This window comes from Populus alba, chromosome 1 (assembly GCF_005239225.2).
Source record: "Populus alba chromosome 1, ASM523922v2, whole genome shotgun sequence".
In the NCBI taxonomy this organism is placed as follows: Eukaryota; Viridiplantae; Streptophyta; class Magnoliopsida; order Malpighiales; family Salicaceae; genus Populus; species Populus alba.
In genome coordinates, this window is record NC_133284.1 from 47,532,838 (window position 1) to 47,558,150 (window position 25,313).

At 33.0% G+C, this 25,313-nt stretch overlaps 1 protein-coding gene across 1 annotated transcript; it reads left to right on the plus strand.

Annotated features, from left to right (window-relative positions):
• Positions 1-16,828: 16,828 nt before the first annotated feature.
• Positions 16,829-20,721, plus strand: LOC118045249 (uncharacterized). Its single transcript, XM_035053831.2, has 4 exons — positions 16,829-17,156; positions 17,509-17,670; positions 17,817-18,301; positions 20,072-20,721. Exons 1-4 carry the CDS (start codon positions 16,880-16,882, stop codon positions 20,441-20,443), a joined length of 1,296 nt encoding a protein of 431 aa, XP_034909722.1. The 5' UTR covers positions 16,829-16,879; the 3' UTR covers positions 20,444-20,721.
• Positions 20,722-25,313: the final 4,592 nt, after the last annotated feature.

Consider the following 25,313-nt stretch of genomic DNA (forward strand, 5'->3'; position numbering starts at 1 on the left):
TATGAAGAAGAGAAACATAAATAAACTAGATAAGAACATAGTTATGATGAAAAGTATAAACAAGAGATTAATGAAAGCAAAACTTAAATATTACAAAAATACAAAGAAAGAAAGCAAGAATATGATCTTGATCTGAAAACCATGTCTAAATGTATGTCAAATTCCTCCTTTTATAGGCTAAAATTCAGAACTATTGATATGATGACTAATTATTAAGTGGGTGGCCACCTCTTGACTTCGTGACAACTATTATCTTCTTGTCTGAACAAAATGTCATTGCTAACGTCATAATTTGAATAAATAGTCTTCATGAAAGTTCTGAAAATTTTTCTCAGCTTTCCAACAAAACAAAAATGAGCTCATTTAGACTTCTAGAACTCGAGATATAGGTTGAACACTAAACAGTGTTTGGCCTATAGGACAGATTCCGACTTCTCTTTTGTAGCTACAATTCAAACTTGAAAATGGTCATTTTGAATCTTGGACTCTCATGAAAGTTTTAGGCCTATGTCTTAGCTTTTCATTCATATAAACCATACCTAAATCCAAGTTCTACAGCTCCATTTATGATCCAATAACCGAGTAGTGTTCTAGTTTGAGTTGAACCAACATCTCTTCTTTAAGCTTAGCTCTCTCTTTGTCTTCTCAATTTCAATAATTAAACACATCAATCAGTCCTTCAAATTGTGAGATATGTCTGCATTTAAAATGACCATTTACCATAAATTAAAGATATCTTATGTTATAAGACTTATTATTATAAAACATGCTCAAGTTAGGGAATTTAATGATACTTTAAATGCAATATAATGATATAAAACCTTGATAAAAATATACTTTTAAGTACTAATCACATCCTTCAACCAGCTTATTACTATTCCTAGTAATCAAAGCATTAAAACAATTTGTGACATTCGAAAGCAAGGCATTCATGATTCAACTTCCATTAATCTATGCAAATAAATAAACTCTTATTAAATTTATATATTTGCTTCATATTTCTTAAACAAGATATTAATAAACCTTCATTTTGTACTCAATATATCAACACATAGTTATGAGGCTTTGCTTAGATGAAAACACAATTTTGTTCTAATGGTTTCTAAGGTTAACTTTCTTGGGCTGTGATTATTATATCTTTTTTTTTCTTACACACACACAAATATAACTTCAAACACAATGCATCTTTAACCCATGTAATGATCTTTAGGCTAATGACTCCTAGACCAATTGGTCTTAGGGCATTAAGTGTTAAGACACTCCTATAAGCTTAATAACTCGGGTTGTAGATACTGATACGTAGATAGTGCAATGTTTGATTCCCTTAAGCTTTTTTCCTTAACCCATGTAACAAGTGTTGTAACCTATTTTTGGATCCCCACAAAAAATAAAATACATAGCCAAAAAAGGTTAGAAAAATAACAGGAGGCATGAAGCGCCTAGAAAATGATCAGAAAAATTAGTCAATGAGGTTAAAAATACAAAGATGGATTTTTAACAATATATTCTTGAATGATGAGAGCCCTGGTGGATAAGAAAATTTGATTTTTTGAGGAGAAAAGTCCAAATTTGGAGGTTTTTAGACTTAATCGGATTTTTAATTGAATTTATGGAGGATTTGAGTACAAGAAAAATTGATTTTTAAGTCAATTTGGGCTTTAATTAGAAGAAATTTAAGTTCTGGGGCCAAAATATATTTTTTAGGAATTTATTAGGTCAAATCAGGGGCTTAATTGCATAAATATTGAAGTTTAATGGCCAATTAGGGGCTTAATTGTGAAAATCCGAAACCAGGGACCAATTTGGAAAAGGCGCGAAGAAAGAGGGGGCTGTATTGAATTGATTCAGGGGCCTAATTGAAGAAATTAGAAGTTTATTGATTAATTGAGGGTCAAATTGCATGAATCAGAGACCAAGGACCAAAGTGAAAAACGCGGCCAACAAGAGGGGCGGAGACGGAAATTGAAAGGGATGCAATTGAAATGTACAAAATATAATTGAGGGCTGATTTGGAAGTTGACGTGCTGGCACCATTTAAATGAAACGGCGCGTTTTGTCCAAAACGACGCCGTTTCATGTAAAAAAAAAAAAAAAGGAAAAGCTCGAAACAGTGTCGTTTTGAGACACTGTTCCTCTTTCTTCTTCCCCTGGACGTGCAACAGGGGAAGAGAGAAAGAGTTTTGTTTTTTCTTCTTTTAATTCTGCTGCCTCTCTCCTCCGCACGCTTCTGTCATGACCCGAAGCCCCACGCTCTCTCATGATGAAAATTCAGGGGAGCCGCGCCTTGCCAACCGCGGCTACTGGCCAACCGACCGGCGTTGCCCTGCCCCATGCACAGCCATAATGAGCCCCGCTCCCTTGCCCCCTATAAATGGTGACTTAACACCGGCACGCGGGGAAGGAGGGAGAGGAAGAAAAAAAAAAAAGGAATAACCGGGAGGAGGGAGAACCAAAGAAAAAGACTGAAAAAAGAAAGAAAAAAGAGTGAAACCGAGAGAGAAGGAGAGAGAGAGACAAAAAGAAGAGATAGAGAACGGAAGAGAGGAAGAGTGAACGAACCGAGAGGAACGAACCCAAAGAAACAGAACGAACCGAAAAGAATGAACCACTAAGTAAGCCTAAACAGAGGAGGAGGAAAACGCCGGAGAAGGGAAGAACAGAAGTCGTTTTTTTTCTCCACCGCCTGCAGCAGATACATTACTGTTTGGAGCCGCCGTCCGTGAGCCACGACACCGCCATCGGCCTCCACCGCAGCACCGCCAGCGAAGCAGTCAGTCGCCGTCCAGGAGGCACGACACTGCCACTATATCCTCCGCGCCAGGTACACTCCTCAGCCCCCTTGATCTCTTTTGTTCGCCTGCTTTTCCTCCTGCATGCAGAATATTCACGCTGCATGCAGGAGGATGGGAGGCCGGTTCTGGCCCAGCACTGATGGTTTGCTCTAACTGGGCCAGGTCGTTTCTGGCCCAGTTATGATGTGTTGATGGGCCAGATTGATTCTGGCCCATTCCTGTTGTCTGGGTCGGGTCTGGCCCAGACAAAGAAAGGAGAGTTTGTTGGGCCGAGACCGGCCCAACCATTTTGGGCTGAGTCTGGCCCAGTTAGTTGGGCCAGCCCAGCCCACATAATATGTTATATTATTTATTATATTGTTTTATATTATTTAAATATATGTGGATATATATAAAAAAACAAATCAAAAAATATTCTGAAAAATCCTTGAAAAATATTTTTGATTTTCCTGCATATTTTTATCAAAATGGCTTAATATTGGTTTGTATTTTTATACCGTAAAGATACAAATCCAGTATTAAAATACCCGGTTTTCGTCAAAACATCAAAAAATTTTAAAATAAAAAATGTTTTGCTTTCAAAAAATTCTAAAAAATCCTTAAAAATATTGTTGATTTTCCTGCATATTTTTATTAAAATGGCTTAATATTGGGTTGTATTTTTATACCCTAAAGATACAAATCCAGTATTAAAATACCCGGTTTTCGTCAAAACATCAAAAAATATATATATATTTACATAAAAAAAAATGTTTTTATTTTAATGCATACGGCCTAGTCTCTCCAATATATATATATAAATATTATGACATCGTATTTTCACACAACAAAAGAAAATTTCAAAATAATATATGTATTAGCATGCATTTTGGCTTTAATAACCAGTTTATTAAAGCCGTGAGAACTAGGCCAATATTTCAAAAATTCTAAAAAATTCTTTTTGTCTTCTTGTAGTATTTGGGATTACAAATTTATACGTAAAACGTATTCCTAATATTAAAAATAAAGTTTTTGTATAGACGTTAGAACGGTTAAGATTTTACCCGATAAGATAAAGACCTCCTTACCGAGGAGGATTTTTCTTGAACCATGGACCGACCAACAACTAGAAACACAATAAAACCTTAGTTTTTATCAGACAATCAAACAATGCAGCTTACCTTAGGTAAGGCGTATTTGGGGTGCTAATACCTTCCCTTTACGCAACCAGTCCCCGTACCCGATCTCTGAGACCAGTTAGGGTTCCTAGTGACCAAAATACTAGGTGGCGACTCCCATTCCATTTTTCACCGATCAAAGACAAGAATTTCTTGTCTCCCCACATTTGCCACATAGAAATAGATTTACATTGTAGATTTAAAATGGAAACAACAATTATATTTTTCGTCGCGACGCCGCACACGTGCGACACCAAGCACTAGGCCAATAACTCCCAAGTCAGTTGACTTTAGGGTGTTAGGTGTTAAAACACCCCTTCAGGCTTAATTGCTTAGGTTAGGGAGGCTATGAAACCAAACTAATTTATATTTTTATTATCATCAATTTGTTTTTGTTTTTGTTTTTACAAATTATATACTATCCATTTATCATAGTTGTTACCTTTAACAAAAGAACATAAATAATGTAATAATCCAATATGCAACCCGCAATCATATGTTAAAGTGTGTGTGTGAAAATGAAGGTTTTATGAATACTTGGTAAAAAAAAAATTATGAACAGAATCGAGTTATAATAATACGAGAGTTTGTAAACCTGAATAATTCATAAGAAAAGTATGATAAAACCTTGTTGTGAATGTTACAAATAACCATTGGAAAATGCTTAGTAGGATACGTCTCAAGAGTTAATAAAAATTCTACTTACTCTGTCATCTTAACAATAACAATTCTGTCAAATGGTCTTAATAACAACAAAAAGTTAGTTTTTTTTTTTATAAACTACTACCCTCTTCCCCCAACTAAAATGAAACATTGTCCTCAATGTTCTAAGGTAGAAAGATAGAATATATAAGACATCACCTGAATTAACAACTACTGACAAACCTGAAACACGCTTAAACAAATATAAGAAATAACAAAACACAAATATTATGCTATTAATAAAACAAAAAGACACAATTTCTTATAAACTAAGGCTTAAATTGTAGTTGTGATTGTGGCTCACATCTTCCCTTGGTTTTACGTCTAAGAACGGCTTAAACGCCCTTTATGGGTCGGGGATAGGTTTCCCATTTAGTTTTCTTAAAAACTAACAAACAAGGTCTTTTTTCAGTCAGATTCCCAAGACTATGATGAGCATGTCCTTTATGAAAATGGATCTATAAATCATAAATTGCACGATGCACACCTCTACCGGGATACGTCTCAAGAGTCAATAAATGATTATCTAAAGACTCTATGTTTTGAAATAAATCCTATCTTTTGATAATTTTCACAAGTTTTGTAGAATGCATGTGTGTCATTGAACATGGTGGGCCAATAAAATCCACTTTGTAAGATTTTTACAGCTGTCTTTTTTGACGAGAAATGACCCTCACATGCCTTAGAATGATACAATTTAATGACATTACTTAACTCATTATCGGTAATGCTTCTTTGAAATATTTTATTAGGACAATATTTGAATAGATAAGGGTCATCCTAATAAAAGTTTTTCACTTCGCTCAAATTATTTCTTTTTTCTTGGGTGCTCTTCCAATGAGTCGGCAAAAATCCTGAAGCAAGAAAATTATTAATATTAGCAAACCAGGGTATTGAAGCAATAGAAAGTGAAGATTCATCAGGAAAGTAATCATCAATTGGTGTGATGTCAGATGTTGAATTTATTGTCAATTTTGACAAATAATCCGTGACAATATTTTCGGTGCCTTTTTCATCCTCAATTTCTTCCTGTTTGAAAGTTTTAAAGATTTCAGAATTGTGATTGCCTTCCCTTTGTTTGGCCATGGCATGAGGAAATGAAAGTATTGGTGGGGAAACATTCTTTTCTTTGCAATATTCAGGTTTAACCCCTTCCTTACTCTTAGAGATTGACTTATCATCTTTCTTACAAGGTTCAAGAATGGGTTTTTCAATAACCTTACCACCGTGGAGAGTAATGACTTATTAGACTTGATCCATGTGTTGTCTTCTAGAGTTGCTTGCACTTGAATTGTATTGTCCTATGGGATTTTACTGTGGTTGAGATGAGAACTTACCTTTCTCTTAAAAACTAAGAGCTGATGTGAATTTTACAAGAGTATCATTAAAATCTATCATGGTTTGAGCAAGTTGAGTGTTGATTGTCTCTTACTTTTCAATGAATGCATGTAATGTTTCCTCAAGATTTCTTCTAAGAGGGGGATCATAAAGAGGTGCATATCCATGAGAGTTTTGAAAATTACGGTGTGCTTGAAATGGTGGCTGTGAAGTTAATGTATTATTGTTACCACTCTTTCAATTGAAATTTAGGTGCTTTCTCCAACCAGGGTTATACGTTTGTGAGTATGGATTCTTATTTGGTCTTTGAAAACTGTTTAAAGCATTGGTTTGTTCATGGAAACATTCCTTGAAAGAAGGCAAAGTTGGACAATCATTGGTTGAGTGCTCATTAGTTTCATAGATTTGACATACAATTTCTTGAACATATTTCAATTGACCACTACTTTTCAATTCTAATGCCTCGACTTTTCTAGCTAAAAATATAAATTTGGCTTAGAGGTCATGATCTTCCCTAAGGTTGTATATACCTCCACTAGATATATGAGGTTGAGTTTTACCTGGTGCCTCACAAGTGCCTATAGTGTTCTAATTTTGAGCATTTTCAGCTAACAAGTCTAGGTACTCTATTGCTTCATTGGGGTCTTTATCTTTAAAAGTTTCATTGCACATCAATTCCACCATTTGTCTTTCTTTAGGTGTTAACCCTTCATAAAATTATGAAACCAATCTTCACGTTTCAAAACCATGATATGGACAGGTATTAAGCAAGTCTTTATATCTATCTCAACACTGGTAAAATGTTTCTCCTGATTTTTGAGTGAAAGTGGTGATTTGTCTTTTGAAAGAGTTTGTTCTATGAGAAGGGAAAATTTTTCTTTAAAAATTATTGTTGCATTTCATCCCAAGTATGAATAGATCTTGACTTAAGATTTTGTAGCCATGTTTTAGCTTTATCTTTTAATGAAAAAGGAAAAGGCTTTAATCTGATTGTGTTCATGCTATAATTTAAGTCATTATAGGTGCTACAGACTTCCTCAAATTTCCCTAAATACAAATATGGATTTTCTAAATCTAAACCATGAAAAATAGGTAAAAGTTGAATAATATCTGGTTTAAAATTCAAATGAGATGCAGCAAGATGGAAAACTATATATAATGGTGCATTTTTTCTTGTTGGATTCATGTGGTCTCTAAGTGTTCTAACTCGATTATTCTCATTATAAAGCTACTGATTATCCTTTTCGGCCATGTTTTCTAAAAATAATAAGGATTTCCTAGAAAGTCTACCACCATGTGCATATCCAAACTCTCATGCAAGTGCAGAAGGAAAGAAAAAGAAAAAGAAGAAACAAAAATTAGAAAAACAATAAAAGTGAAAATAAAAATAAAATAAAATATATAATTTATGTAGTAACTTACCTTCCCGGCAACAGCGCCAAAAACTTGACATAATCAAAAGATTGATGTCTTATCCCAAGTGCAGGAGTGTCAAAGTAATAAATAACCCAGCAAGACCAGGGTCAAACCATAGGGAGGTGAACTATATAAAATTATAAACAACAAATGAAAAGGAGTTGAAGAGAACTTTTGAGATGTGATATTGATGTAAGTATTAATCAAAGATAAAAGCAATTATCAAAGTTAGAGGATCCACTAATAGTATTTGAAATAAATATAGTATAAATTCTTTTTATTAATCAATTCAAAACCACACACAAAGGAAATTTCAATCGGATGATTTATCCTTAATAGTTCATTATAATTTTTTAACATGATCATATTAATTATTTTATTTTAGTAACACCATACTTTTAAATATTGTTAGGAATTCATGATGTTAACTTATATTAACAACAAATCAAGTTCTTTTTATAACACAAATGTCAATTATACCATACAATAGGCTATAAAAGTGCCAAGTATTTGTTGTGCCAAGGGTTGTACAACACAAATCTAGGTTAATCATTTAACAAGAAAGGTATTAAGAATTCGTTAGATAAAAAGATAAGACATGTTCATAACAAATTTTCTTGGATATAAACAATAGAGTCCATATTGAGTTTATATTATACATATTCTAACACCATTAATGAAACTTTTTCACCTTGACATAATAAACTTAGCTAAACATTGTGAAGAAGAGAAACATAAATAAACTAGATAAGAACATAATTCTGATGAAAAACATAAACAAGAGATTAATGAAGTCAAAACTTAAACATTACAAAAATACAAAGAAAGAAAGCAAGAATACGATCTTGATATGAAAACCAAGATGTCTAAATGTATGGCAAATTCCTCCTTTTATAGGCTAAAATTCAAAACTATTGATTTAATGATTAATTATTGAGTAAGTGGCCACCTCTTGACTTGGTGACAACCATTATCTTCTTATCTTAACAAAATATCATTGTTGATGTTATAATTTGAATTTGAATAGATAGTCTTCATGAAAGTTCTAGGCTTATGTCTTAGCTTTCCATCCATATAAACCAGACCTAAATCCAAGTTCTATTGCTCCAATTATGATCAAATAATCGATTAGTGTTTCAATTTGAATTGAACCAACATCTATTCTTTAAGCTTAACCATCTCTTTGTCTTCTCAATTTCAATAATTAAACACATCAATCAATTCTTTAAATTGTGAGATATGCCTACATTTAAAATGAGTATTTACCATAAATTAAAGATATCTTATGTTATCAAACTTGTTATTATAAAACATAATCAAGTTAGGGAATTTAATGATACTTTAAGTGCAATATGATGATATAAAACTTTGATAAAAATGCACTTTTAAGTACCAATCACTTTGCCCCTCTAAAAGGGGGCATGTTCATGTGGGTCCTATTAAATGGTAGTCTCAGCACAAAAGGTTTTTTAGCTGAGAGGGGGATTATTATCTATGAGGAAACTCTTTTTCCATTTTACTGCAAGGAGATTGAGACTATACATCATCATTTCCATCATTGTCCTATAACAGTCTTTTTGGGGTAAATTCTTGAATTGGTTTGGGTGTTTACGTTGTCTGCCTAAAGACCCAAAGCATAACCTATAGGAATGGTTCAACTCGGTTAGAGGCAATTTTCAATATCATGTCATTACCCTTCTTTGTAAAAAAATATACTGGTCTATCTGGATAGCTCGTAATCATCTTATATTTGAGTCTAAGACCCCATATTAGGATGCAATTTTTGATCTCACCTTTCATAGTTTGAATTTTTTGTTGAACTTCTCAGTTAGAAATTTCAACTACACAGACTCCAATCTTTTTAGAAATTATAAAAGTATTATGAATTGGACTAACTAGTTTGGTCTCTTGCTGCCTTGCTTTCCTTTTTTGTTTTTCCCTTGTATTCTCCCTTCTCTTTCAGCCTTATCTTCTTGGTTTGGATGGGAAAGAGGAAGATAACTAGGGTTTGGTGAGAGAGAGGGGGATGGGAAAGAGGAAGACGACTAGGATTTGGTGAGAGAGAGCAAGAATGAGAATTTCTCATAATATATACAAAAGTAATTTGATGATTTTATTATATATAAAAACTTGTATTAATTTAAGATGTAAATTGTAATTTTTTAAATTATAATGGGTAATCACAATTCAGATTAAACAATATGTCAATGCTAAACATAATTTACCCATTTTTTCTTCCATGGATGGTACTATATTTATATTATCGTTTCATAATGTTTACTAGCTCAATTCATTGCTATACACATCTTATATTAATTCTTCAGCTATTGAAAATTAAAACTCATCTATGCCTATATGATTATAAAAAAAAAAAAAAAAAAAAAAAGACTACGCTGGATTGGTAGAAACATCCCCACTATACCAATATTCATTGTAGCTTAATTGACTAAATGTCACAATTTATGAGATCGTGGGGTTGACGTTTAGTCTGGTGAGAAAGTAATAACAAGGAAGAAAAACCAAATAACACAAAACGCAAGCCTCCCTTTAAAGGGGAGGAGAGATTGCTGGTTAGACAATGCCAACGATAAATAACTTAAAACCTCAATTAAAAATCATATACTTTTCACACCTATTATTTAGGTTGATGTGGAATATCTAGTGAATACAATTATAGACTAATTAGATATGATGAAATTCAAGATTAATTCAGGATATACTAAACAATCACCAATTATTTTTGTCATTATACAAACAATTAGCGTATTAATTTCAAAATATTTTTATGAATTATTGGCTTAATTTTCACATCAAAATTCTTCTCTCGTTATATCTTATACGCATTAAGAACCGTCTTTGAGTTTTATGCTTGACAAACACATACTTTTAACGTAGCTACGAGTTCTATGTGGTTTTTTTAGTAGGATGAAATCATAAGAACCCTCAAGAAGAGGAGCATTATATCCATCTTTATATGTGTTTTGGCCCGTTCGGCTAGGATTCAATCATGGCCACCAAGCGCACAGCATGATCTCATATCTACATCATAAATACAAGTATATATATAGTTTTTTTGCTCTTTTATTTTTTAACTTTAAATAAGTACGATGCACGAGGCAACGAATCCAGGACGACAGAGCAGAGAAAGAGAAGGAGAGAGATCAGAGATGCTATGTTCAAAGTCTAATGATGATGGTAACATTAAATATTAGAAAATTGGAAGGACCTCTAATTTTTACGGGATATTTAAAGGTGTAATAATAATAATTTTTAAAATTTTTTATTTAAAAATATATGAAAATAATTTTTTATATCTGTATATTAAAAAAACAAAATTTTTTATTTTAAACAAAAACCAAATTTCAAAATTTAAAGAAAACATTCGAAAGAAGTTCGAAAGCCGCCCTTTAGTCCTCACATTCCCTTTCTTCACTTGCCATGATTATTGTTTAAGGCGAACCTAGACTTTCTGTTCATATTACCTTTTATTAAAGAAGGGCCTAAAGAGGCTGATTCTAGTCACTTGTTCAATGGACCACATCAAGTCCTTGCCCCCTAAATATGACCTTGAATTATACAAATGGAAACCGAAATAAATTAAAATGTGAAACCGTAAATGGAATTTCAAGCAATTTTTTTTTCTTTTTTCAAATGCTTAACAAAGGGAGGAGATAATAGCTAGTACACAAAATTAAAGTTTGAATACATGGGCTTGTAAGTAATTCAAGTAATAAATTAATTTATCAAAGAATATGTGTGTATGTATATAAATAACATCATCCTTACGTGGGATCATTCTCTTTTTTTTCCCTGACGAAATCACAATATTGACATCGGGGTTTGCCTCGCTGCATTTAAAAAACAACTAAGTAATTGGTAAGTAATGCTCTCCGAGTTGGATTAAATTTTTATAAGTATTAAAAATATAATCAAGATTTGTTAATATTTTTTTTTAGCACAAAAGAAATTTTAAATTAAATAGAAGTTAATCTAATCAATTTGACAGGTCCAAATACAACTTAAATTATCGATAAAACATAGTTTTATACAAACAAACAAAAATTAAAATGATTTTTTTTAATAAAAAGACGACAACATATTAAATTAACTCAAGTTAACTTACCAAAATCACAACCCTAGTCATAATTTCTAATAAACCCAATATTCAAGGATAAAGTTGAAAAAGAATTCAATTAAAAAACATTAAGTCATCCAGGTTAACTTATCAAACTTGCGATTTAGGTTATAAAACCAAGATAAACCCTATAGAACGAAAATTAAAATAAATTATGAAATCCAATTCCCAATCAACTCAATGTTGAAGTATGAAATTAAAAAAAAAAACATAGAAAAATGACTCAAGTTAACTTAGGTTAACCCGTCAAACTCATAACTTAAGTCATAAGATTAGGATAACCTCATAAAAAATAAACTAAAAAATAATCAGATTCGATGCAAGTTAATTTACTAAACTTGAAACTTAAGTCATGAGTCTGGGATGATTCCATGTAAAGCAAATTAAAATAAATTATAAAGCATAATTCACAATCAATTTAATGTTGAATGTTGAAATTGAAAAAACATCTATTCAGAAAATGAATAAAAAGCAATCATGTTAACTTAGGTTAAACCACCAAACTCATGTTTCGGGTCATGATATCGAGATAATTTTATAAAAAAAAACTAAAATAAATTATAAAATCTAATTTCTAATCAATAAAATATTTATGGGTGAGATTAGGAAAAGAAAAAGTCAATTAAAAAATTGAGTTAAATGAATTAATTATTAAACTCGTAACTCGGGCCATGAGGTCAAGATTATTTTATAAAAAACAAATTAAAATGAATTATTAAAAACAATTCTAAATAAATAAAAAATTGAAAGATGAAATTGAAATTGAAATTAAAAAAAGAAACATTATTAAAATAAGTAATATTATATGATGTGGTGTAAAAGCACTGCTTTTTTTTAGTATTTTGTTAATGTTAATGGGGTTTATTTTCTTTAGACACATAATGCTGTTTTTCATTTGATGGACCTAATTTGATGACTGAACAACCACGCATTTGTCTTGCACGGACGCCTATAGAATTTTTGTTTTAAAGGGAAAAAAACGCTTGGATTCTCGGAATGCATGAGCTCGTAATCATGTGATTCGTGAAGAGTCTGAAGACAAATTTCTGCCCCAATTATTTTATTGTGACACAAATGTTTGGTAAGAACTCTTGCTATCAAAAATGTGGTTTTTATTTCACTTGAGGTTTTGGTCTAGTGGTTGAAGGGACTTGTTTCTTCCTCTGCATTCTGGGTTCAAACCTCATCCGTGCACGTCTTATCATCCCCGCAGTGTCTTACATGCTCACTGGGTTTGCAGGATGTTCAGTGAGCCGTGGGATTAGTTGTGGTGCGCACAAGCTGGCCCGAACACACACGTAAATAAATAAATAAAAAAAAATAAGCTTTTTATTATCTCATAAAAATAATTGAAAATGTACTTCAAAAAAAGACTTTATATGCAACTACTAGGGGACAAAGTCCCTTAATCTCCTAAATGGGCTCGACTTATATTTAAAGCCTAGTTGTAAATTAAGTTGTTTCAGCTTTTTACCTTGAAAGAATGCCTTGTGATGTCCGACCTCGTCATAGTTTAGGTTTCCATATAACTAGATCTACGTCGCGAGTAAAATTACTTTTTTCTACTCATTAAAAAATATGAAGATGCTAGGAAGTAGAAAATTTGATATATACTAGGTAAATATTTTTAAATTATTAAGATTAAAAATAAGTTAATATCATACTCAAGAAAAAAAAAAAAAAATATTGAAGGCTCACTATTGCTCTATTGTTGATACTAGTCCAATATCAAAAAAGAGCTCACCAAAATAGTTGTGAAGCCATTATAAAAGGCTACACGATGACACTAAAAAAGGTTACCTAACTGCTTGAGCAAATGATCTCAAAAACAAACCAAATAAAATATCATAAAATGAGCATATCATACTTATATTAAAGAAATTAATTAAATTCAAATAAAAAAACAATTTTTTTAAAATCTAAATTTAACAAAAAATAAAAAGATGCAATATAACTTGGGTCATTTTTAAAATTAGTGAAAAATTATATAGAAAAAAAACAAAAAAAAAAAACTAACAGAGTTCATCTATAATTAAATCAAGTGTTGAAGGATAAAATTGAAAAAACATAAGCTTAAAAAAAAAAACAAATGAACCCGGGCAAATCTTCTAAATCTAAATTAATCTTCCAAATATAAAACTCATTAAATCATACACTAAGACTTGATTAAGAAGCTCAATTTAATGTTGAATGATGAAAATCATGTAAAAAATATATCATTTTAAAAATAATTGCCAAAGTAAAAAAAATAAAAAAAGAATAAAAGAATAAAATCGTAAGAAAAGATCCAATTTTAAAAACTGGTTTCAAATAAAATAAATAGCAATAAAAAAAATAGGGATCAAATCTAATATATTAAAAAATTATAGGATAAATTTTTTTAAAAAAATTGAGTTTTATAAAATAATTCAAATAAGAAATATTAATTAAAAAAAGAATTATCAAATTTGAAGAAAAATTAAATTAAAAGATTACCGTTAAATCATGGAAGGTCAAGCGTAAAAGTCAAGGAAAAGAGAAAAAAAACCAATTTATAACCAAAACTGGAGGGAATTGAGCCACGTGCACCACCATTGGCGGGAAGCCCCGCCATCTGAATCGAAAAACACCAATGAATGCTGGTTTTGGCCACCTTAAGTTGCTGCACGTGCCATCTGAACATGACAAGACGACTTATTTGTAGGTGTGTGCAACACACACGTTAATAAATTTTTTTTTTAATTATTTTGTATATTAATAAAATACTTAATTGCCCTATCTATTATATAATAATCACACAAAAAAAAAAAAAGTAAAAATAAGCTTTGGAGGCAGGCTGAGGAAATTTTTCATTTTATTGTGCTATAAAATTAAAATTTACTATAAAAATTAAAATAAAATAAAAACTCCTAAACCAAGTTAAATAATTTTCTAAGAGGTGCAAAAAAATTGAAAAGGCCTACATGCCCGGATTAATTTCATAATAATAAATGAATCATGTGAAAAAACAATAATAACCCTCGGTTCCAGGCCATTGAGTTTTCTTAAGAAGAGCTAAAGCGTTATTTTATTGTTTCATTTCACAATAAAACACGCCTTGTCTATAGAATTTTTGCAACATCCTCTAATGGAAGATGTGAAAAGATTATAATAACCCCAATGTCAGGCCATTGAGTTTTACTTAGAAGAGCAAAAGCATTATTTTACTATTCTAATTCATAATAAAACATGTTAAGAAATCATTTTTTATTCGATTTAATTTTTATATAAAAAAAAATGATTAAACTAAATTTTTTTTAAAAAAAACCGAAACCGATTCAAACCGACTAGTTTCGGTTTCGGTTCGGTTTTTTAAAACAAAAACCAGTTCAAACTAGTTTGGCTCTGGTTTTTTTAGTTTTGGCTTAATTTTTTTCGGTTTTGTCTCGGTTTTTTTAGTTTGGATTCAAGTCGATTCGTTTTTTTCGGTTTTAGATTTATAAAACCGAACCGGTCGGTTTTTTTAAAATTTCAATCGGTTTCTTTTCACGGTTTGATTTTTTTAATTATTGTTTTTTGATTTTATTTTTTTTGTTTTAATCAGTTTTTTCTTATTCCTGCCTCCGCCAACGTATCCATAGTAAATTTTAAACTTCCTTTATGTTTCAGTTAATGCTTATCAATTGGGCTAATCTCTTTTAAATGAAACACAATTTCTTGGTGTCGGAAAGAAACTAAAGTGTAAGGGATTTAGTAACCCAGCGCAATCTCTATGCAACTTGTTACTGGTCAGGCCTATATTTAATGGGCTTACACCTGTTACGGGCAGCCCAATCTCTATGCAACTTGTTACTGGTCAGGCCTATATTAATGGGCTTTCACCTGTTACTGGTCAGCCCAATATCTATGCAACTTGTTACGGGTCAGGCCTATATTTAATGGGCTGACACCAGGGAAAGCTCTTAGAGGTTTAAGATGCGCCTTAAAACTTATCCCTTCTTCTCTTTCGCTAAATTTCTAATTTCCTACGTTTGAAGCACTGTTTTAAAACTCAATATAATACAGATTGAATGGTGACTAGTGATCCAGACTATATAGAGTTTTGACAAAAATAAAGGAGTTAATTTGGTGTGATACAGTAAAAAAACCTAGGTTAATTTGTGACTTGGTTAGTCCTCGGAAAATCAACCAAAACCCAGAGACTTTTTTTTATAAAAAAAATGGTTATTTTTAATTTTTTTTATAAGATATATAATTAATTTGGGTTAATTAGATTGAATTTAAAAATTATAATATGAAATATAAATAGAATATAATCTTATTGAAATTATTTCAAAAATAAATTCATTCACTAAAATAGGATTTAGCAAGCATGTCCTTATAAAATTTTTTTTCTTGATGAAAAGTTGCTTCTTAATTATTTTTTTATTTTAAATTATATATATATATATATATATATATATATATATTTTAATGAGCTGGGATTAAATTTTCATTTCAATATATATAATCTTTCTTACTGTTTATATGAGACGACAATTGGTGTTCTTGTCAAATGTGATTTCTTGAACATTCAGATTCAGAAGACACAATCAGTATAGAGTTTTGTGGCCTCTTCCATCTACCAAACTCATTTGCAGAGGAGGCTAAGCCCATAAATATTAAACTCCAAATAACGTGCTTTCTGTGCTAATTGTAACGGGGAAGTGCTCAATGAGGAGGCCTTGTCCATTTCTTCTTCACAGTAGCCTGCTCCCTGCTGAATGTGTTGCCCAACAACAATGGACTTTGATCTTCCATTGTGGGCCTCTAATGTGGGCTTATGATAACATGTCCAATCATTTCTAATGTGGGCCTATGATAATTCACTCTCTTTCAATTAATTCAAGTTATACCTAATTTAAAACAATATATATATTTTTTTTATTAATCCTTTTGTTGGCTGTTGAATAATAAAGATGGACAGTGGAATTGTTTTTGGTCAAGTATGCTATTTGACATGGTTTTATTTGATTTTATGTTTTAAAAATATTTAAAAAAAAATTATTTTTTTATTTTAAATTAATATTTTTTAATGTTTTTAAATTATTTTAATGTATTATTAAAAATAATTTTAAAAAATAAAAAAAATATTATTTTAATATATTTTCAAGTAAAAAATATTTTCAAAAAAAACTATAATTATAATTTGTTTTTTTTTTTTTTTTTTGAACGGAAGTGTGCATTGAAGGTCCGCATTATAATATTAAATTGATAACGGACTGAACTAACAATTCAAGATAGTACAAGGACGAAACTGTTCATTATAATTTATAGACCTCTTGCACATTACAGAGAGCAAACAAGAAACACTCCCAAACAACAGAGCTTTGTTAGCCTCGATGGATCTTCTCTGCCACGCATACTCTAATTCCTCAGATGAAGAACCCGAACCCAAGCTCAAACCCGAATACAGACCAGTTATCCCCCCTCCCCCTAAACGTTTCAAACCGGAAACCCCATCTCAAAATCTCCGAACAGAAGCTCCAGTTCCTGGCAGATACATATCCAAGCGAGAACGAGCTCTCTCTGCCCAATCCCCTCAGGTCCCCAACCCGGCACCAACCCCAAACCTGAACCTGAACCTGAACCCGAACCCCCCTGTCGTGGCTTCTCCTGGTAAATTTATTTTCCTTTCATTACTTACTTTTTGTTAGTGTATCTTGTGATTTTTTTAAGCTGAGTTAGGTTTGAAGAAACTGCAAAGTTGGTCGATATCAACAGAAACTTTAATTTGAAATGAGCAAAGAAATGTTGGTTACTTGGAAAAATAGGTTAATGGGCTTGATTTGTTTTGCTTGGTTAACAACAATATACTGTATTTGGCCAATTTTAGCTTTTAGTTTAGCAACTGAAAAAAAAAATATATGATTGTTTTGTGCAACATTAGAGTTTGATTATGATTATTGTATATGCTGCAACTACGTTAAAGGCTGAGTCTTTGTTTCTCCTTTTTAATTCTTGTTATTAGTTCTGGGAAGTATTAGTGATTCGGAGATACCCCGTGATGTTTTATCATCATTGAGACAAGCGAAGGGCCGTGCATCGCTAAGTCAAATACCCAAAAGGCTGGCGGTTGATTTGCGTAGCCATACGAAGGCTGTCAATGCTTTAGATTGGTCTCCAAGTCATGGTATCAATGGTTTTCTTTTGGATTTCGTCAATATCTTCTTAGATTTGTATTTCTCTTGCTTTAGCTGGAATTTTGTTCGCAAAGCATTATACTTTGTTGTCTGTATCATTGGTCATATTGATCTGTTCATTATAGTTAGTCTACAGCTCATCTCCTTGCTTCTGCCGGAATGGATCAAACTGTCTGTGTATGGAACGTGTGGAGCCGAGATCAGAAAATAGCACGCATATTTAGATATCATAATGCAGCAGTGAAAGATGTGAAATGGTCGCCTCAGGGACTATCCGTGCTTTCTTGTGGATATGACTGCTCATCCAGGTTGATTGATGTTGAAAAGGGGATAGAGACCCAGATTTTCAAGGAAGATCAGGTTGTTGGAGTAATAAAGTTCTGTCCAGATAACTCCAACATCTTCCTTTCTGGAGGATCAAAGGGCTGTCTCAGATTGTGGGATATTAGAAATGGTAATGTGGTTTGTGAATACATTCGAGGTCTAGGTCCAATACTTGATGTTGAATTTACCATCAATGGCAAGCAGTTTATCTCATCAAGTGATGTCTCTGGAAGCAATCTCAGTGAAAATTCAATTATTGTTTGGGACGTCTCACGTCAGGTTCCATTGTCCAACCAGGTAAGAGACTTCTTCCAGCGTACTTTTCTTTCCATCATGTAGAGTTTGTTTGTAAAGGTTAGTGTTGTCTTTTAGATCCCTTACAATGCTTGTGTACTTGCATTTCTTTGAGAGGTTGCTTTCATAAACTCTGCATAATGACTGAAGAATTTTATTGGGGTGGCATGCGCAGAGAATATGCTTTAAAGCTAGGTATGATACCTTTGGTGTCCATGCTATGTCTTCCTTCAGTGGCCTCAACTTCGTAGGTGTTTGTTTCATCTTCTACCTAAGACCTCACATTTGATAATTGAAATTACTCGTGTTACCAGGTTCATTCCATATGATTAAATTGATAAACAAGCAAATAGACAAAAAAAAAAAGTGTATTGTAGAATTACAGTTGTTACTTATACCTGATGTGTTATTTTTGACGTGGAGAAATGACTGTAGACATTGCCCTAAAGTTCTCTTTGAATGTTGTCTGCTCGCAAGATACTCAGACAGTCTCTTCTTAGGGTCCCCCCCCCCCCTCTCTTTATGATAAAGAAGGGGCGTGGCAATCCAAAAGGATCAATCTCAATTACTAGATGTAATTTAATTTACTTTCGGGTTTCTATATCTTCAGTTTATTACCATGTTCATATTTATTTTGCTTGAGCGTTTCCTCTTGTCTGGAGGATTTTGGATGCTTATGCTCTTGTGTTAATTGTATGTTAGCCTGTTTATCACACTTGTGTAACAAAATTGAGCTGAGACATCCATCTTCCCAGGCCATTTTGCAGTAACATATCTGGAAAAGGTGAAAAGGCCTGATACAGAGTGCTGAAATAGCTAGAACACTGCACTCATCGTCTTGTCTATTATGATAGTGCTTGTGATTTTAGGATGTGGAGTGAAGTAGAGTTTAATTATAAGCCATTTATAGTTCTGATTCAATAATGCAGATTCATGAGCTTTGGAAAGGCCAGTTTCGAGAACCTTGAAACATCAGGGATCCTCAACTTTATTACCCTTGAATGTTCCTGTCACAAGGCTTTGTTTTTTTAAGTCTGCTAAACAACAAAGAGAATCGTTAATTTTGTCACAGCCACTGTCAGAACAATATTATGATCAATCAAATTACTTTTCACTGAATCAGCAGCCTGTTTAAACAATTAGGATGCATGTGCTATGTTTCCCAAAGCAACACTTTGGTCCAAAATCTTACATTTTGGGGTGCTTGATCAGCAGCTAAAGCACCTTCTCAGGTCCTTCTTCCCAAGGGCTGAGGCCTAAAAATGTGGCTGTAAATTCTAATGAATTATGAAAATTGATAATAAATCTAAGCCTTTAGCACTTTCACGTGTGCAGTGATGACATGACCTGAGGATGTATACTGTTTCATTTTCATAGATGTGATACCTGCGAATTGCTATTGATCGATTCCTATGTGGTGTAAACTAGGTTACCAACCTGCTTCCTGTATATCGCTTCTATACATCTCAAGTTTCCACTGCTTGTTATCTTAAACCACATCCTGCCCTTCTCCTTTGTCATTAGTTTTTGAGTCATCTAACCTAGTTTTTAAAACTAGCTGAAGACCCCTTTTCTAGACCAATGAAGACTGACTTCACATGCCAACCAACATCGATTTTTTCATCAGTTTCAGCTGCATGATATATTAAGCATTTGTTGGATAGGATGAGTTAAATTTGAACAATGATCCTCAATGTATCTTGCCAAACAGTATCACCTTTGCATTTTTTCTTGTTTTACTTGTAAAGTGATGCTTACTTTTCCCCGTCTCAGGTTTATGTGGAAGCCTATACATGTCCAAGTGTTAGGTGCCATCCATTTGAGCCATGTTTCGTTGCCCAGTCCAATGCAAATTATATTGCTATCTTCTCTTCAAGTCCACCTTTCAGGCTGGACAAGTATAAAAGGTATGAAAGCCATGGCGTCTCTGGGTTCCCCATTAAATGCAATTTTAGCCTAGATGGTGAGAAGCTTGTCTCCGGCTCGTCGGATGGTTCTATATACATATACAACTATAGGTCATCAGAGCTTGTCAGAAAAATCAAGGTGTATGAGCAAGCATGCATAGACGTTGTTTTCCACCCACTTTTGCCAAATGTAATTGGTTCATGCAGTTGGAATGGGGATGTTTCAATATTTGAGTGAGCACATTTGCGTCGTCGGACAGCAGGTGGGTTCTTCTGGGAACTAAAGAGCAAACAAACAAAAAAGGCAAATCTTGCAATTTTGTACATCAGGCTTGAATAGAAAAGTCCAAAGCAATGGATTTAACTGTACTGAGCCGTAGCTGATATCTGGCCTTGCTTTGGTCTTTTTAGTATTCATAAAGCATTATTCCAATTGATTTGATTTAAGCCTCAAAATGGACATCTAGGATGTGAATTGCTTTATATTTCTTGCAGTAGCAGCTGTAAATGTGTTGATATGCTCTCATAAATATATATAACTCATTTAGCAAAAATCCTTTGACCCTGAAAATATAGGGCTGTAAGGCCTTTGTCATGTTTTCCGAACGCAGATTAAAGCGTCCGAACTTTTCCAATTCAAGCTCAAATTTAACGGCCTGGAGATCCATAGATGTCTGCTTATCCCTGGAACTTACACTGCAAGCCAACGTGCTGCAATCACATAGTTGCAATCTACAAAATGTTTTCTGAATGTTTCGCAGCATTTCATGTTTGCATTCATAAATCCAGGTAGAAGCTTGTGCATTATCATCCGAGCACTGCTTTGGAAAACGATTGTTGGTGAAGACAAGGAGAACCAAGTCGACATCATCAGGTTGCAGGTTGCACGTTGTATGATCGGGGACAATTCTGTCGCCATACAATGTGAAATACATGGGTGTCTATTGGTATATATGATAACGAGAGGTTTGATGTGATTTTTTGATAATCTCCAAACCGTTTTGCTTTCAGAGTAGATCTCCACAAGCCCACACCATTGTCTTAAACCCTAGACTCATTTGGTACATTATTTAATATCTAGGTGATAATGGGGGTGTCGATATCTATCCCTCCGTCTAAAATTATAATTCTACTTGATTGGCAAGGATTACAAGACTTTCCGATGGGGGGGGGTCTAGAATTTTATCTTGAATGCTTCTTTGAAGAAGGCAAGATGCTGCTTGTTATGTCACGTTGGTGTTGAATCTTGCCTGTTGAGTGGTGGCTCGATCGGCAGCAGTGTAGATCATAGTCTTGTCTAGATACCCCGGAAAACATAACTACCCATCATTCATATACCAGCTATAATTCATGGAGGAGGAGGTGATATGATGTGGGGGCGCCATATTCAAAGTTGTGTTAATGTTCATCCACCTCTCTTTCACGAGAAAGAGAAGGGGAAGGGGGGGGGGGGCAAAAATATACTAAAACAAGACAAAATTATGCACTCCCCTTTCCATTCTTCATGGGGGCAAAGACACACCACCTCCTTTTTAGATGCGTTTGATCATGGGACCAACATCAACCAAGCTCCTATCTCCTGCCACCACTTCATAAACACAAGTATAAGCCAAAAAGATTATAAAAATCCAAGATTTCAAACAAATAAATAGCCGAAAAACATGCTTGTTAATTTCTCCACATTCCTTAGCACTATCTAGACAAAGCAGGCATTGGATTCAAAACATGAATGGTCCACGGCACCTCACAGAACTGTGTCTATTGGAATATATGATAATCTCTAATCCTACTTAGGTGAGGAACACATTAATGCAACCTACTTGCCTATGAAAATATATAGTTTTTTTTATTTTTCAACTTCCATATGAGCATGTTCCCCACCTTGCTTGGTCTCAAGCATCCCCGCCTACCTTCCCTCTCTATCTTCAATTTAATCTCTATCTTTTCAATTTGTCACCCTATGTTTTTCCAAGAATAAATCAAGAGATGAGGCTCGATGTGGCATGATGTTCAATTGATGGCAATGAAACTATAGCTCAAATAATATTTTTTTTAAATAAAAAAATATTATTTGAGCTATAGTTTCATTGCCATATGACAGCAATCATAATCCAAAAAAGAGATAACTTTTTTTCATGTACTTGTGGTCAAGCGAGTGCTCACATTTCCGGGACCCACCGGCTAGCCTAACCGGCGACAAGAAACGATGGGCTGAAAGGTTTAACCTAAGCAAAACTTATATATATCTAGGATTGGACATGTAACTCAACATCGTCTAAATAACTTTGATGGTGCAGCATTATGTTCTTATTAATTAGGAAACCGAAAACAACAATTAAAGGGAATATGTGAGACTGGTTAACGATGGAGAATTGCTTGCAAGCTTTTGGAATCATAATACCCTAAAAGTCAAGTCGTTTTATTTTTTATAATTTTCAGCTGTCTATACTTTTCGATCCATCTTGTCATGTTTTCAACTATAGAGTAATGTTTATCCTCTCCTAGCTACATGCTAGACAATATTCAAAATGCTTGTGTATCGACACAAGGTGTAACTTACCACCAGCCCTCCATTAATCTAGGCCATAAAAAGTGAATGACAAACTCATTTTATTGGCATCACCATGTGATTTGTGGCCTTTACCAAGTCATCCCCATTTGGTTGGTTCTTCTTTCATGGCATCAAAGGCAAAAGAACAAAAAAATATTATAAATTCTGGCAAAGCACCGATCTATCATGATCTTGTTGAAGTTTTTTAAAATACCCATTTAGGAAATATTCCTTTATTAGGTCTTCTGTGTAGGCCATGTAGCCATTCATCAAGTTGTTGCCACTTTGCTTTCGTTTTTAATCTATATATTTTTATCATGTTGTGGTATGCTCCCAAAACCTAGAGAATACATGATTATAAGATCTAAAGCGTTAATTAACTATATTTTTCTTATGCTAATCATATCTTAAAAAGCTAGGTTAAAGATGTTTGAAGGTACTATATATCACCAGTTCATGCCACCAAGGTCTAGAAACCGAGTCCGCCTAGATTGATTGCTTTAGATTCTATGTGCCTTGTACATCTTTCAATTTAAAGCAAGATTTCCTTCATCTTTTTCAAAAGGTTTTTAAGATCTAGTACACTAACATCTAGTCAACTAAGTTTCAGCCTAGGTTCTATATATTAGCTTTTATTATCCCGTCTAAAGTCGATACTTAATCAGTGACTAATTATAGAATTATCTTATAAGCAACAGTCGGCAAATTATTATATCATAAAGCTCGAGGAGACCAGAGTTTCTGTAAGCCAAAACTGTTGTGAATACATTAAGTGAATCTAATTAATTTCCCTCCAGAAATTTGTATAAATAATTGTGTTATGTGATGATTTCCGTGAATGGTGTATTACTACTGTAAGTATGCTTGGTAAACTATCGCTAGACAAGCCATTCGTTGAAGACGATGACACAGGTAAAGAGGATATACATACTTTCTTGCAGATAATGATATTGGAGAAGACGAGTACGGATACATGCCCTAAATTTGCATTGAGGAAGCATATATAGTTTGACCCTCGCCATGAAACGAGACGTTCATATAGTGACACAATAATTGGAGAGTTCCCTTTGGTAGACACGGGCGAACACAGTTTATAGGCACACACACACACACAAAAACTCAATAATTGAAGATTCTTCTACAGTTTGCGATTGACTTGTTTACAAGAGACTGAATAGTGTCCCTTAATTTTTGGGGCACTTGATCGACAATAATGCATGAATAGTAAGTGGATAAAGCTGTACCAACAATTCCAATGATAACCAAGCATATCAAAAAGCAAGGCAAATACACCCATGAAGATGTAACGCATATCCTATATTTCTAGGGCAAAATCACTATCCATGAAAATGAAAGAAAGCAAAAGAGATAAAGCTCGATAAGAAGCACATTCAAAAGGCCAAAGTTAACGGCAACATTTTTATCTTTGCACAAATAAAGTCACGGACAAGGACAGCATCGATCCCATATAATATAATAAGTACTGTGCATATATGATACTTGATTCAACTTTGTTAATTTCTTACTTGTGGTAGTGGGGTATTTATAGTTTCTTGCTTAGTAAAAAAAAATAAAAAAATATATAATATTAAGAGGTATAACTTAACTAATTAAATTCTCGATTTACTTCTTAAAAGTTATTAGTTTAAATTTTATAAACCTCAGAATTATTAAAGGCTTGTATAGTCGTTAATTTCAGGAGCCATGAAATTAATCAAAATATATATAAGCTGAGCTGAATAATCATATTAATAATATAAAAAAAAAATTGTTAGCGATTTTCATTACTTTTATAGCAATATATGTGAGCACTAGCGTCGTTTATGCTGTGCATCATGTGGAGAACATAGCGCATCACTTGTTTCCATAATGATAAAAAGGCCTTCCCCTCATCTAGTTTTCGTTTTCCTCTTATGCATTGCCGGTAAAAACCATTTGCTAGCCTTTTAGATATTACGATGAATGTTTCAGGAAAAAAAAAATTACTTTAGAATATATTAAAATAATTTTTTAAAAATTTTATATACTATAATATCAAAATTATTAAAAAAAACCTTTAAAATATATTAATTCATTATTTTTTTAATGTAAAATATATTTAAAAAAAAAGAAGAAGAAGAAGAAGAAGAAGTTAAGACACAGTAGCAAGCAGCCTCGGTACAGGCAAAACTGTTTAGCTATACAGTGTCCATTCAATGGTTATCATTCTACAGTGATATGATGATGGCCTAAATGTCGGCAAGGGGCATTAATATTTGTGTCTCAAGAGAAAAAGCTAACAATTTAAATATTTTTTTAAAAGAAAAACCCTAAAAAAACCAACAGAAGAATAGAATAAAAGTTATTTGTTTGTAATTACTGTGGAAGTTGTGGGTTGGAAACTAAATGAATAATAGTGGGATAATTGTGGGGTCTTGAACCACCATAACCAGCCCTTCATTGTTTGGCCTGGTCACATCAATCCTCGACTGATTATGAATCTTGAAGATATTCAATTATCCAACCCAGCCAACAAGCTCAGATATATAATCAAGCAACACCAGAGATTTACCGACTT